General features: G+C 34.3%; 1 protein-coding gene and 1 non-coding gene across 2 annotated transcripts; one reads left to right on the top strand and one right to left on the bottom strand.

Moving 5' to 3' along the window:
- The first annotated feature begins 450 nt into the window (after positions 1 to 450).
- LOC128281111 (small nucleolar RNA R71) lies at positions 451 to 557 on the top strand. The gene has a single exon (XR_008271326.1). It is a non-coding gene; the product is annotated as a small nucleolar RNA R71 (small nucleolar RNA).
- Positions 558 to 6906: 6349 nt separating this feature from the next.
- Positions 6907 to 14783, bottom strand: LOC108456773 (peroxisomal fatty acid beta-oxidation multifunctional protein MFP2-like). The gene is made up of 18 exons (XM_017755428.2): positions 14514 to 14783; positions 13400 to 13471; positions 13224 to 13289; positions 12613 to 12669; positions 12457 to 12524; positions 12148 to 12229; positions 11874 to 11929; positions 11443 to 11745; positions 11270 to 11356; positions 10505 to 10679; positions 10278 to 10399; positions 9734 to 9897; positions 9392 to 9646; positions 9169 to 9290; positions 8964 to 9085; positions 8352 to 8500; positions 8126 to 8264; positions 6907 to 7417 (listed from the first exon to the last, which is right to left on the bottom strand). The coding sequence occupies exons 1-18, from the start codon at positions 14611 to 14613 to the stop codon at positions 7382 to 7384; spliced, it is 2175 nt and encodes a 724-aa protein (XP_017610917.1). The 5' UTR covers positions 14614 to 14783; the 3' UTR covers positions 6907 to 7381.
- Positions 14784 to 15068: the final 285 nt, after the last annotated feature.

Raw genomic sequence — 15068 nt, forward strand, 5'->3', positions numbered from 1 at the left:
GTAAATAATATTTTATTTAATAGGTTTAGAATTATTACCTCCTCATTGATTACCGCCCCATCTCAAATTCAGGTGATCTCTCCAGCTTGGATTGTAAGTATTTGAATAGGATTTCCACCCCTTTTCCTGATGTAATTCATATTCTCAGCTGGGTTCTCAGAATATTGACCAATAGGTCTATCTTCGTCGTATAACAAAAATGCACTAGATGTTGACTCTATCCGGTTAAGTCTATCCACTTCCTGAACAATTTTTACTGTAAACGATTTCTGGCCATAAGTAAATCATTTATTTGGCCACTAGAAGGAATTCATCGCCATGTTTTCTATAAGATCATACATCTCTTTGTATGTTCAGTTCATCAAGGCTCCTCTTGTGGCTCTATCTATACCTGATCTTGTATTTGTATCCAACCCGTTGTAGAACATCTGCAATCATAACCAGTCGAGCAAACCAGGATGTGGGCATCTTTAAACCAACGTCTTAAACCATTCCCAAGCTTCGAGAAAACTTTCTCCTTCTAGTTGTTTAAACATGACAATCTCCTTCTTGAGTTGGACCGTCTTGTTAATAAGAAAAAACTTGTGTAGAAACTTCTCTGCAAGTTCGTTCTATATCATGATAAATCCTGGTGCTTGCGAATCTAACCAAGAGAAAGCGTTATCTATTAAGGAGAAGAGGAGCAACTGAAGACAATTAACATTCTTGGTGACCCCGTTAAATTTTAAAGTGTCACAAAGTTAGAGAAACCGCTTTAAATGTTGATTTGGGTCCTCTGTCATTATCCTTCTAAATTACAGATTATTCTGGATCATTTGGCTCATGGCCAGTTTGATCTCAAAATCATTTTCCATGATGGTCGACCTTATAATGCTTCATTGTACCATTTCTAGATTTGGTAACACATAGTTTCTTAAGGTTCTTTCTTCTTGAGCCATTGGTAGGTTTAACAATAGTTATGGTGGTAAGTCAAGTTCATCAAACAATAGGTTCTCTCATGGTCAGTTAACTGCAGCAGGTGGATTGTTTTGCATCTGTTATTGATGTCAACGATTTTTACGAATTATTCTTTCTGGATCAGTGACTGGCTCTATAGGTGTGCCCCTACTGCAAGTCATACACTGAAACCACAAAGAAAAGTAAAAACGTTAGTGAGGAAAAATAAAATAAAAATTGTATCCATAATTTAAAGATTTCCTAATTATTCTATTGAATGCAAAAAAAAAAAATTGCCTCCCCAGCAATGGCGCCAATAACTTGATCACCTACAAATGTACTAATGTCTAGAGTATAATTCCTACAACCAAATATAAGTATTAGGCAGTTTCCGCAAGTATACGGGTCAGGTTGTAATATAGTTTATACAACAAAGTATAGAAGTACTTCGAGGATCGTACCCAAGAGAGGTGAATACTAAATTAGTAATAACTCCGACATTAAAAGATATAATTAGTATTTTAATTAAATTATATTACAGTAAAATATAAGATAAATAAAATTTGTATTAAAGAAAAAGAAATAAATTGCATTAAAAGAAAAACAAAAAATTAACTTGCTGACTTCATCAATTCTAGGTATGACAGACTAACTCACCTCGGTGGTTGTAACTAATTCCTATTTCGGGTTCTACTCAATCAACTAGTTGTTAACCTAGCAGAACCTCTCGATCTTTCACTAAACTAACGAGTCGACAAGAATTACTTATCTGTCAACCTCGCAGTCTATACCGAATTGGGGTAAGGTGTTCACGGATAGGCAATACCAATTTTGGGTTCATTTCCACCTAGATGACTTCCTAGGGTTGTTAGGCTTTGGATTTAAGTTCTTCCTATCCCAACGAATTGGTCTGCTAAGAAATTAATTACTCTTACATCCACTCGCTAATCCCCCATAAGAGGATTAGTTCCTCATGAATCTTATAAACAACGTAAACTTGATTAAAAAGATAAATATGAAAACTAGATCAATGATAAAGGTTTAAGAGAAATCTAGATTTGTATTAATAATTGAAAGAGCAAAATCCACAAAGAGTTGATGAATCCACAAGTCAAATTCTCCGAAGAATAAGAATGAAAATAAAACTGAATTACAAATAGAAATCCTAAGTACAAAAAAAAAATTAAAAACTAAATGAAAGTTGCAACATAAACTAGAATAAAAGATTAAAGGAACAAAAAAGATGTTTATAAAGTGTTTAATGAAGCCTATTTATAGATTTAGTGTTGGTTGTTGTCCATTGACCTAATTAGATTGACGTTTTCACATTAAAATTTTTTGCGCAGACCAAAACGCCTTTGACTCATTAATTCTTCACTTCAAGGTAGTGTCGTGATATCCTCTGTCCTATGCCGTGACACTAGTGACATTTTACAGGCTCAGGCTTGGATTTAGGGCTGTGTCGCAACATCCTCTAGCTATATCGTGACACTGATGGTAGTTTTGCTATTTTGGGTATCCTTCTCACTATGTTATGACATTGACCCTCTATGTTGCAACATGACGACCAAACTCGTGTTCTCGTGCCTCCGAATAATACCCTACACACTTACCAAATACGTTAGTCTTCCTTTAGGCCTACTTTGGTCCCTAAGGTCATATAAATAGCTCAAATCACACATTTTATTATTCGCAAACTAAAAGTGAAAAACTAAGTAAAACATGATGAAATTGCATTTATACAAGCTCTTTAAGTAAGGAAAATGGTTTAATTTGCTACAACTAATTACGACAAGTCATGCCTTAGGTGTAGTATTTTCATTAATATACATTGTAATTTTTTCGAACAGATTGGTTAATAAAATAAATTTATTTATTACAATGAATATACTTTGTATTATTATCCTCAAACGGTTTTTGCATGCAAAGAAAAATAGAAACAAATATTGCTCATTGGTTGTCTATTCTTTAAATTGACATTAAGTGGTATTACGTGGTCGGATCGTAGTATGGAAAGATAAATTGTATTATTAGAACATGTCCTTAGTCTAATCGAAAATGATCAAACCGATTGAAAGACTAATATATCGTCTATCAAGTCTAATTAGGGAGATACCTTGTCTTGGGCATCAGGGCATTAGATACAATGCATCGGACTGGACCCAAGCAGAATAGATCTTGAATTCGTTTCTAGATTTATTCACTTGTGACTTTCATAGCAAGGAATCGAAAGTTAGTGCGTTGGGTGTATAACTTCTGAAGTATGTAGCGTCATTCACAACAGTGGAGTTCATAGTTCAAGACATGGGTAAATGATATCCTCTCATAGGCATTACATGTTAATGAAAAGTAACCGTAATCACTGTTGTTCGTCTTTGTGATGAATGACTTGATTACAATTTGATAGTAATTGACTTTTCATGAAGGAAGACGTAATAGTTACCATGAGATAAAATAGAACCATATTGAGAGAGTGGATATTATCCCAAAGAGATCAAAAATATCTTATGAGAGTAACACACTTATGACAAGGTCATTGGACGAGCACTGAGTACTTGCTTTCGTAATGGTATGTTGTTAGCAAAAGCTCAGTCATGATACTATGGTTGAATGAATTCGTGACTAAATGAGTTTATAATTAATAGGGGAAAAGCCGAAACTTAATTATAAATCATTTGAGGCCTAATTACATATGTCCAATTGATCCATTCGCTAGCTTGTTGAAACCAAAAATGAATTGCAAATTTGAATAAAAATGAACAAAATGAATAGTTAAAGAGAAATGGAAACCATTTAGTAATTGTGGTTTTTTTTTTTTCGAAGTGAAAAGATGGAATCATTTAGAAAGGTTTCCAAAAATAGAAATAGAAATGATCCATTTATAATTCTATATGGATTACTTAAAAATGATCAGAAAAATGAGTTTATTTTTTGAGCTGTTTTGAAGCTAGAAAATGAAAATAAACCATTCGATCACAGTGAAAATGTTGTGTTATGAAATATTGAACATATTTTCTCAAAATTTTATCAGGGATATAATCATCAAAAAATTTACCGGAGGTAAAATCGTCAAAATTTTATTGAGGGTAAAATAGGGATGAGAAAATTGTTTAATATAGAATATTAAAGTTTATTTTAGGAAATAGAAAATTTGAATTGAGCTATATCACATTATAGAGCACTAGGTCAAAAGGCCTAAGAAGTACTCGTAATTAGACTCGATGTGGGAGAGATCCGAATCCCCATCATATGAGGGAAGTACACCCTATCAACGCATTTCCCTTTCCTAGTTGGACTAAAAAGTTGTTTTTCTATTTGAAACGAACCTTTATAATTCAATAAGTGTTCTACCTTCTCTTCTTATAAATAGATGACACCAGTGACATACAACTTTAAGAAATTGTTACTCTGTCGAAAAATAGAGAGAATTTTTTCTCAACTATTAGATATATTTTCTAGAATAACAATTTTAATGGTTTCTATTAAAGAAGAGAGAAGTTCTGTTTTCACCTCAAATAAAAGAGAGACTTTTTTCTAGTTCTGTGTTTCAATGCAATTGGTTTGAGCTCACACTCGAAGCAGTTCATGATATGATAATAGCGAAAAAAATTGTTCGGTTAAAAATCGGGAAACATCAAAAATCCGCTTATCCGAAAACACAAATATGATTTCAGTTTAAGGTTTATTACTATAAATATCATAAATTGGATCGATTTTCAAAATTTTAATTTCCTGTTATACAAGAAAACTGATTTCAAACCATATTTTTTTCAATAGTCATAGTTGTCATTACCATCAAATAAGTACTAAGATGATGTCCTTGACTATTTAACACTGGCAACAACACCGTAGAGGATAATCGAGCATTCATTACCTGCACTGCACCTGGCTACAGTCCTTTCAATTCACAACAATCACTATGATGTTAAAATTTCATAGTCAAGGCTTCAAAGTTCCAAACGGTAGGTCCCAAACTCACCAACCATTGGATCCCTAACACTAGATCACATCCCTTCAATGGAAGGACCATGAAATCATTTTTTGAACTCAACTCCCTAGCAAAGCCACCCCACATTTTCACAAATTCTGCTAATACTAAAGAATTTTTTCATCAACTATAGCAACCTTCAGTGCAAAATGTCTTTTTACAGGTAATCCCAAAATTTTCACAGCAACATAATCTAGAAAATTATGCATACTACCGTTGTCTATCCGTACAAGCAAACTTCTATTACCAATGTTGCTTGAACATGCATAGTTTCTAATCCATATTATCAACACAATTAGCAAATTCTTCTTGTTGAACTCCTACTTCACAATTGTCTAAAAGCAGCTAATACAATTAGTTTTGCATATACTATGACCTACAGTATATTTTAGGCCACAGAGGCCCCTACGCTTCCTATCTTCAACCTCAGCAGTTGTAGCTAACTTATTTGGTGGTTTTGGGTTGATGAGCACATTATTTTTAATTGTTATAGTATTGGTGGTTCCTTTAGGTTGGCGTTATAGGTTTTTAAAAGGCCGAGGATTTAGATAGTTGGATTTAGGAAAGGTAGATTGAGAATGGCTAGGTAAATCATAACTAACTTGTTTAAAAATGAATTCATTTGTTTCCTAGTAGACAAGTATTGGATGGATTCAATTTGTTTAGCTAAACAGAAAGCCTTTTAAGGGTTTTTGGTCCAAATAGTTCTAATTGCAGACTTATACCAGGTCAGACGTTACTAACAAACATGCTAAGTGCATAAGAATCATCTAAATGCTGATTGAGAAGGCTTACAAAGTCATCGTAGAATTGATCTATCGATCCCAGTCATTTCAGGGCCACCATCTAAAAGTTAGGATCATCAAATTCTTCTAGTACAAACCTATCACGAATGACTTGCAAATAATAACTTCATACCAATTGCTCAATCCCACCTTGAACACGTCCTTCCAAATGCAGTATCATAATACAAACCTTGGCACTGTCAGACACCATCTCTACTGCAAAATACTGCTCCATTTTACTCCACCATCCTCGAAAATCATCTACTAAAAATTTGGGACAATCAAATTGAAAGAATCAGAACAAGAATCACGATTTTTATCACCATCATCTTATTTTGACTATTGCCTGCATGGGATTAACCTAAAGGGGACATTCCAAGAACTCCTTGCACCTCATCCAGCCCAAACTTACACAGAGATGTTTCAAAATATGGCCTTGATTTTAGCTTTCATTTCCCCACGAAATCCTTGAAACCTCATATCAACTAGACGATCATTGTCTTGCACCTGTGTTTGAATTTTTGCAATCTTAATTTGAATTTGATTAACTTTTCCTTATGATGTCGTTGATACCCAGAAAAGAGACTCTAATACCAATTTAATAGAACTTGTGAAACGGCCAAGAATGATAAGATTAAAAGAATTAGGAATGAAAGATAGAAGAAGAAAGGAAAGGGATGATTAGAAGAATTTGGGAGAGAACAGTTATAATTAATTTATGAGCTAGAATTTTAAATAAAACAATAACATATCAATTACAACAAAAATAATAAATTCCAAACAATATTAACAAAAATTAACATATCTACAACCCAAATATCAAAAACTTTATCATAGAAAAATTACCAATAACGTAGTTTTTTGAATCTATTTATTTTTTATCGACAAAAACCCTTTTAATAAAAAGCTGTTCTCCCAAGCCAACTTGTCCTAAGTTGTGTATCAATAATCATCTCTTGTCTGATTTGAACATTATGCTACATCCTACCAATTCAGGTTGCTAAAAAGCTTCTCATATTGGTACAAGTTGTTATAAGGAAAGTGCTTGAAATAGAGTTCTCCACCCAACAGTTTTTTCCCTGCCCCATATTTTTATAAATCAAATTTTGTGGAGCGATTAATAAATAATATTTTTATAAATCAAATTTTTGACGTGAAAATACCACTTTAAACAACTAAATAATAACATATGATTACTTGACGATAAAAGTATATGAAAATTTTAATAAAAATACGATTATCTTTGCAAGATAGTGACTTATCCACAGGTCATGTCGAGGTGGTGTACAGACCTTGCTTTTCATTTTGTTTATTTTACTTCCGGACGGACTGCCCAACCCTTGGACAGTTCAATAAAGTCGAATTTTAACAATGCAATCTAATTTCAAGGGGAAAACAATCAAAGATTTCCGGAAGACAAGAGGCAGACAACCGTAGACAACGAAAAGGATGACATTAAGATTGTTTCTAGAAATGATCTGAGATGTCTATTACCATTATTATTCATGTTTCATTCTTTAGCTTATCTGCCTCCCCATCTCATATCCTATTTTGGATTTGAAACAACATTATTGAGAGCTCATCTTGAGAGCTTTATCATTCTATCAATGGCAGCAAATTGGTAAAACCAAAACATCAATGGCCATCTCCGAGCACTGCAATCAAAGCAGTTTCATAGTCTTGATTTTCCCATCTCCAGTGGTGCACTCTGCAATGTAACAGTTCAATCATCAGATGAGCATCAATATTACAGTTTTCGATATCAATTGGTGGAAAACTATGTTATACCGGCTTTCCCGTTTTCTTGACTTACATTGGAACTTTAAAAACATACTTTGCTGGATAACCCATATATGACACTCAGACCAGTTTTCAGGCAAAGTAGGTAGACAACAACCTAAAACGTCCGAGTAAAGTAGGTGGAGAGCAACCAAATCAGTTGGCAACAAGACGGATGATTTTTTGTCCTTTTGACAAGATTTTTATCCATATATACCCGAACCACCTTGTCTGTGAATCCAAATTAGGAGGAAAAATAGCTGACCCTATGGAATTGAGGAGGGTAGGAAACTGAACAGATTCGAGTATTCTTGCCATCTCTAGATAGACCATAACTATTCTCTGGTGAAAATTGCAGGGTAAACAGAGCAAGCACGAGGGATAGCAATGTGTAAATGAGGAAAGGCATTATACGAGGAAACATATAAAATTGTCCCGGTCCCTTAAGCTACTCAACATCAAGTTATCGAAACTCGGAACTAATAAGAGTTGACAATTTCCATACTCAAATAAAAGGAAAAAAGAATGCCCTCACAAGATTGCAAGACACAGTGTATGCCCACAATGCTTCTAATAGACGCAATAAACTCACTATCGAATAATGTAGCAATATATGTACAGTTTAGAGTTTGCTTACCAATGGAGCACCCTTGGCAGCTCTTTCAGCCAAGAAGGCGCAAGGCTTGAAAAATCCTCTGTATAAGTTCGACCACTCCTCAAGTCTCGAATAAATGTACTTAGAACCAAGAGAATCAGCCCAAAACATGAGTCCTCCCCTGAGAAAATTTTTAAGCAAGTTATTAGATTGAGAAACCAATGGAAAACCAAGAAGAATTAATAAAAAAATTTTAGATGTTTCGAACCTGTAAGGTGGGAATCCCATGCCCATAACAGCAGCAATGTCAATGTCAGATGCTTTCACTGCAATACCTTCAGCAAAAACTCGGCAAGCCTCATTAACCACTGGAAAGAATATCATTTCCACAATGTCCTTCTCTGACAATTTCACAAACTGCATACAAATGTAGTCCCACAAATATGAGATTGAGAACGAGTGATGAAAAGGAAAAGACTTAGATTCTATATGGTCATAGAATATGAGATGCAAAATACCACATTTTCAAACATATAAATATAGTTGCAAAAACCAAACCAGAGGTCAAATCAATTAGATCACCAGTTCTTGATTCAACCACCTTAAAATTTTTAAAAACACATTGATAATAATTAAGATAAAAGAAATTAAAAAAAAAAAAAAGAAACAGAAACTTAAGAAAATTGGGCCAAAGATGAAAAGGCCCAATTTTTTTTATTAAAAAATCCAAAATTAATTAAAAGAAATCCGGTTTTATTGGGATTTTACTGGTTCTGGTCAATTCTCCAATTTTGAAGTTTAATTTTTATATGATTGAACCATAGGACCAACCAACTGAACCTGCAGGTCCAATCTGGTTTTGTGATCCATGAAGACTGACCTTAGGGTCAACAGCTACACCAGAGATGCTCCTCGCCTTCTCAATGTACATTTTTAGTTCGGGATCGGGACTAGCTGTGTGTTTATTATCGTACAAATAAAAACCTTTTCGAGTACTTTCACCTGAAACAAAATCAGATACAATTAACAGGATATGCTCAAGGACGTAATTTGTTTGTCAGCTTGGGCTCAACTGAAAATCATACCTGCTCTCTTATCCTCCTGCATAATTGGGATAAGCATTGATTTATAGGTTCGCTCAGGAAAGTTCTCAATGAACTGTGAGCCAGTGGCAATTGCAACACCAAAGCCAACAAGGTCAGCTAGCCTGCATTAATACAAAAATTACCAAGTCCGATTCATTGGCACATCAAAGTTAAGCAACCGCAAGAATAAAAATAACAAGCCATATTTTCCAGAATCAGGTACCTAAACGGGCCCATAGGCATTCCAAACTTAGTAATTGCTCGGTCAATCCGATAAACATCTGTTCCCCGTTCAACAAGGAAAAGGCCTGCTTGCGTATACGGGAAGAACATCCTATTGACAGCAAAACCTGTGCAATTTCCAACGATGATTGGAGTCTTCTTTATTTTCTTCCCAACATCAAGCAAGTCAACAATTATTTGGGGAGATGTATGCTCAGTACGAACAATTTCCAATAAAGGCATGATATGAGCCGGACTGCGTCATATAGACATGTAACAGATAAATCGTCCGTGTTATGAAACAGCAAAAGCAGAAAAATGGTAACCGAAGTTATGATGTTACCTAAAGAAATGAGCTCCAATAATCCGATCCTGGGATTTGGTCCTTTTACCAATCAAGTTCAAATCAATAGTGGAAGTGTTACTTGCAAGTATGCAATGTGGTGGACAGTATTTCTCAAGATCGGCAAAAATTTGTTGCTTCAATGACACATTCTCGATTACAGCCTGTTACAAGGATTATAAACAAATAGTACAAATGGTGAAAATATTATATTAAACCTCCCCATGAACCGCAAGAAAGGAAAGCCATGGACTAAAATGTGGGGACAGGACGATTCAACAAATTAAACTGGGTAGCAATTGATCTGACAGTTCAACCATATAATTGAACCAGAAAATTTGAAACCGGACATAACCGAACCAGTAAAACTAGATTTTCATAAACAAAAAATTGAACCTTTTCATTATGTTTTGGTTCATTTTATTAATTACTATGTCTTGAGACTTCTCAAGATGGTTGAACCAGAACTGGAGGCCCAACTAGTTCAACCTCCAGTTCGGTTTTTTTTATCCATGAGGAGAACTTATAATGTGTCATTAACTACCTCGATGACCATGTCCACATCCCGAAAGCTTTCAAAGTCAAGAACTCCCCTGAGCAGAGACATGGTTTTATCAAACTTTTCTTGAGTCATTTGCCCTTTCTTAACTCGGCTTCCCAAATTGGCTGAACAAAAATGAACACGGTCTCAGAACAAGAACCATTCTAAAATCAGAAATACATCAAAATTGATATTGGAAATGAAAATAAATAATCAAATTGTGATCTCACCTTTGACTCGACCAATCCCAGCCTCCAAGAACTTCTCATTCACTTCTTTCAGGATCACTGTGTAATTGCTAAGAAGCAAAGCCGTTGCTATTCCCGAGCCCATTAAACCTCCGCCAAGTATAGCAACCTTCTTCACTTTTCTTGGCACCAAGCCCCTATCAGTAATCCCAGGAACCTGTCAATTGCAGAGAGATAAGTATTTCTAAAAAGTTCAGCAGAAAATAACAAAGGGTAGGGTAGCATCCAGGTATGGGCTACATTTTACGGAAGCCTGGAGCAGTAGATGCTTTGAAGAGTATAATCAATATTGTAATATAGATCAAGAATTCTCATATTAAAAAGCCACTTCATTTTGATTAATAATTAACTAAAAGCCACAAGTTTGAGATTCCAGTTACAAGCCACATAAACCACATGTAAAATATACGAGGATTTTAATTTATGTTGCTCTGACTCTTCATTGTTTTTAAAGCACCCATGCACAACACATATCCATACATGGATATGGGATGCAACTCTTCAAATACATGAAATCATGGTAAAAAATTGAACAAACTTGTGTCAGAAAATATATGCATCTAACATTCTCACCAGAGTCCCAGTAACAAAGATTTTAATAGAAAAAGTTGTTTTGGTATTAGACCAAGTAGAGAAGACAAAAAGACTTAGAATATCACCCACTAAACCAAGGGATTAAATATAAGGATCCATTAATGGTGTATGAGAGATGCAACAAACAGTTTCTAGTAGTAATTATCATTAAACCTTTGATGTTCCACGCTGAGCAAAGAAGATGTGGATCAGGCTTTTGCTGGTATCAGATTTGAGAAGTCCCTGGAAAGCTTCAACCTCCTGCCAAAATTGGAAATATGGTGTTGAAGGGAATTATAGCTATAAATAAAAAAGGGATTCAAACACTATTCCGGATAAGTAGATACCTTATACAGTGCTGGCTTAGGACCATTAACTATGCCCTCCTCGATTACATCAATGCAAACCAAGGGGTGCTTGAGATTTGGAGCCCTCTTTCGAGTCTGTGCTCGAGCAAAGTTAAGTATTTGCCTCGCTTCGCCAAGAGGCTCGATCTTATCAGTCTTATAAAGGGTAGCAACCCATGGCTTTCTTCGTGCCAAAATATCCAGTGCCCACCGGCATGCAGTGTTTACCAACTCATGAGATGAAACAACAGCATCAACAAGACCCAATCCAAGGGCTTCTTCGCCTTTAACCGGCTTTGATGTCTATTTATGAGAAAAGTGACGGAAAGAAGAAAATGCTATGTTAACAAACAAGAACTTAATGAAGTAAATCACATTTAGTCAAGTCATAACAAAGTAACATTAAACAAAAAGACGATTTAACAACATACCAACATCATTTCAAGGGACTTCACGAGACCAACAAGCCGTGGAAGTCGCTGCGTTCCTGAGTCAATTTAGAAGCATAAGAACACTGATAGTAGGAGAAGAAAAAGTAGTTGCCCAAATGTAAATATTGCCAAGATAACAAATTAGCATAAAATTAGCATATTATGTAATCCGAAAACAGCACCTCACACATACAATCGATAGTTCACCTCAATAACCTATGATTTCGTATAAAGATAACCAGCATAAACAAGCTGTTAAATTAAAGAGTCATACCTCCAAACCCAGGAATTAGTCCAAGCTGAAGTTCAGGCAGGCCCAGTTGTGCAGTAGGGGTCGATATCCGGGCATGACATACCTGGAATAGAGATATTTAAGGTCTTTTTCTTTCTAAGCAACAAAATAAGAAATTGTCTGAAAAGTTCAATTGGGGCTGTAAGCAAGCTGAGCCGAGCTCAAACAATGAGAGGCTAGATCTCAACTTGAAAGTCACTGCTTGAAACTTGGCTCAAGCTCGACTGGATACTATTATAGAAGCTCAAGCTTGGTTCAAAGTAAAATCAAACTAATTTTAATAGTACCTACCATTGCAACCTCTAGACCCCCACCTAAGGCAAGGCCATCGATGGCAGCAACAGATGGTTTTCTTGCGGCTGAAGTACAAAACATCTAGAGTCAACACAGAGTCAAACAAATTTTAAATTCTTTCCTGTTTAAAAATAATTGTAACCAGGTCATTACCTTCGATGGTGTCGGTGAGAACCTCAACAGATATATAGCCGGACTTCGGCTGCTGCACTGGAAAATGCAATCAAATCTTATCAATGTCAAATTAATATACAATAATACTTGGGAAAAAACAAAAGAATGTATGTAGGAGTGTGCAAAACATGGTTAAAACAGAGCTGATGCAATTTGATTAATTCGGTTTGGCTAATTCGGCTTCAGTTTTAGTCAATTAAAGGAGTCGGTTTAATTCAGTTGGTTGCCGGCTAATATAACTGATAATCGAGCTGAAAGAACTAATTGATTTAATACAAATATATTATATTTATATTTTTTAAATATATTTAACATATCATAGATATATGGAAATTATTATAATATAAAGTTGATTACGTTTCTCAAATGATTAGGATTTTTCTAAGGAAACATAAAGAAATATATAATAGTCTTAAATAAATATGAACTAAAAAGGATAGATTGGCTAATTTATTTTCGGTTAATTTGGTTAACCGACCTACTTAAGTCGATTCTGCTTTGGTTATTATTTATAGTATGTTGGTTAAGTCGGTTTTAAAAAAAAATTTCAACCATACTGACTGACTGCACACCCTTAGTAGTATGTATACCTGCTCCCTGTTGAATTCCACCAAAAGCAGAAATATCGAAACCACCAGAAAATTTTCCATTTGCACCTGCTCAAAGGTCAAGGCACATTAGTATCTCAAACTAATGAATTCCAGTATTGGACAATATCTTAGTACAACTTTTCCTTCAATTTTAAGGGTAATCTCCTTGAGCTTACCTGCAACAACAATGGCCTTCACATCATCTCGTTGTAAGGCCTCATCGTAACTCTCTTTTAAGCTTTGCAACACTGCAAGGAATACACATGACATCAGAGATCAATTGCATTTATTCCCACTTATATATAATCATTAAAATTTAATCTACAAATATCAGGAAAAAGCCTGATGACTATAGTTTTCAGGTGACCAAAACCGAGCCAGGCAGTTGCCTAAATATGTTCTTCCGACTTCTTATTTCTCTTGAGACGCCCACGTCTGATGTATAATCAAACATGGATATAGGAAACTGATACTTTCAGGACCCTTCAAATACATTAAAAGGAGGGGAAAAAAATTTGAATATACCCCACTCGAATTATGAAATTCACACTCACACCTGAACTGACACCCTTGTCCAATGTAAATCAAACATGGATACAAGGACATGACCCTTTAAATACATAAACATTTTTAAAATTTTGAACTATCCCTCTCGAATACATACCCGTATTTGAACTCACACCCGAATCAACACCAGTGTTTCTTCAAAAGGAAACAAAAGCCAGGTCTTCAATGGCAGCTTTTTGGGTTCTCTTTATTCATATAAAACATGTCCAAGGGTATAATCAAACATGAATATAGAGACACTTTAAATACAGAAAAATACTTTAAAACTTTTTAATATACCCGAGTAGGATTACATATTTGACATTCGGACCTGAATCGACACTATATAATCAAATATGAATATGAGGACAAAAAAGTTCTTCAAATAAGTTAGAATACTGTATTTTTAATGAATATATACTCACACCAGAACAACATAGTAGCCTAATACATCAATTTCCCTCTAAACTCTGATCCTATAAAGAACAAATGTCAAGTAGACTAATACGTCAACTTCCTTCTGTAATTGAATAAAACCCGATATAATTAGTTTGCAAATGAACCGAAAAATCAAAACATTTTTCAACAATTTAGTACAAAAAAAAATTTCAATTCATTAATAACAAAGAAATCCCACGAGATTCCACAACTCAAAACCTTGATTAAAAACTACAAACAAGAAATGGGTCATTGGCAAAAAGAAACAAAGATCCAAAAAAAAAAAAAAAAAAGAAAAGGAATTACCATCAAGTGAAAGAGAATTGACTGGAGGATTGATGATAGTGATAACAGCAACCCCATCAGCTCCAACTTCAACCATTGTTCTTCCCTTCTTGCTCCCCATTTTCGACTTTTTCTTCTTCTGATTCGATATTTGTTTGTTATTTGATCCAAATTTGTGGAAATGAAAATGAAAGTTTCAGTTGAGCGAATAACAATTTATTAAGGATGAAGTGTCGTGTAAGAATAGTCGAAGTGACGTTGCTGTGTAATCCTTCATTTTTTTTAAAGGAAATTATATAATAAAAATGTTTAAAAACTAATTTAAATGTGGTTTTGGTTAAATGTTAAAAATAAAAAGTGAAAATTTAAAGAAGTATAAGTTTTATTGTTGGAAGTGATAATTAATATTTTTAAAAATTAATTTTTATGTATTTTATGATATGAAGAATATATTAATTATAAAAATATAACTTAAAATATTATTATGCATGTTAGAGGTGAATTTAGAATAGAAAATTATTATTTAGATTTTTAAAAATTTTAAAATTTTAAATTAATAAGGTAAAATTATACTTT

Source organism: Gossypium arboreum, chromosome 9, assembly GCF_025698485.1.
Source record: "Gossypium arboreum isolate Shixiya-1 chromosome 9, ASM2569848v2, whole genome shotgun sequence".
NCBI lineage: Eukaryota > Viridiplantae > Streptophyta > Magnoliopsida > Malvales > Malvaceae > Gossypium > Gossypium arboreum.

Coding starts and splice junctions, on each gene's coding strand:
- LOC108456773 (XM_017755428.2), bottom strand. CDS start 14,613: ATGGGGAGCAAGAAGGGAAGAACAATGGTTGAAGTTGGAGCTGATGGG. Junction 11,930..12,147: donor ACTAATTCCTGGGTTTGGAG/GTATGACTCTTT, acceptor AAATTGACTCAG/GAACGCAGCGACTTCCACGG. Junction 11,357..11,442: donor CTAAGCCAGCACTGTATAAG/GTATCTACTTAT, acceptor CAATTTTGGCAG/GAGGTTGAAGCTTTCCAGGG.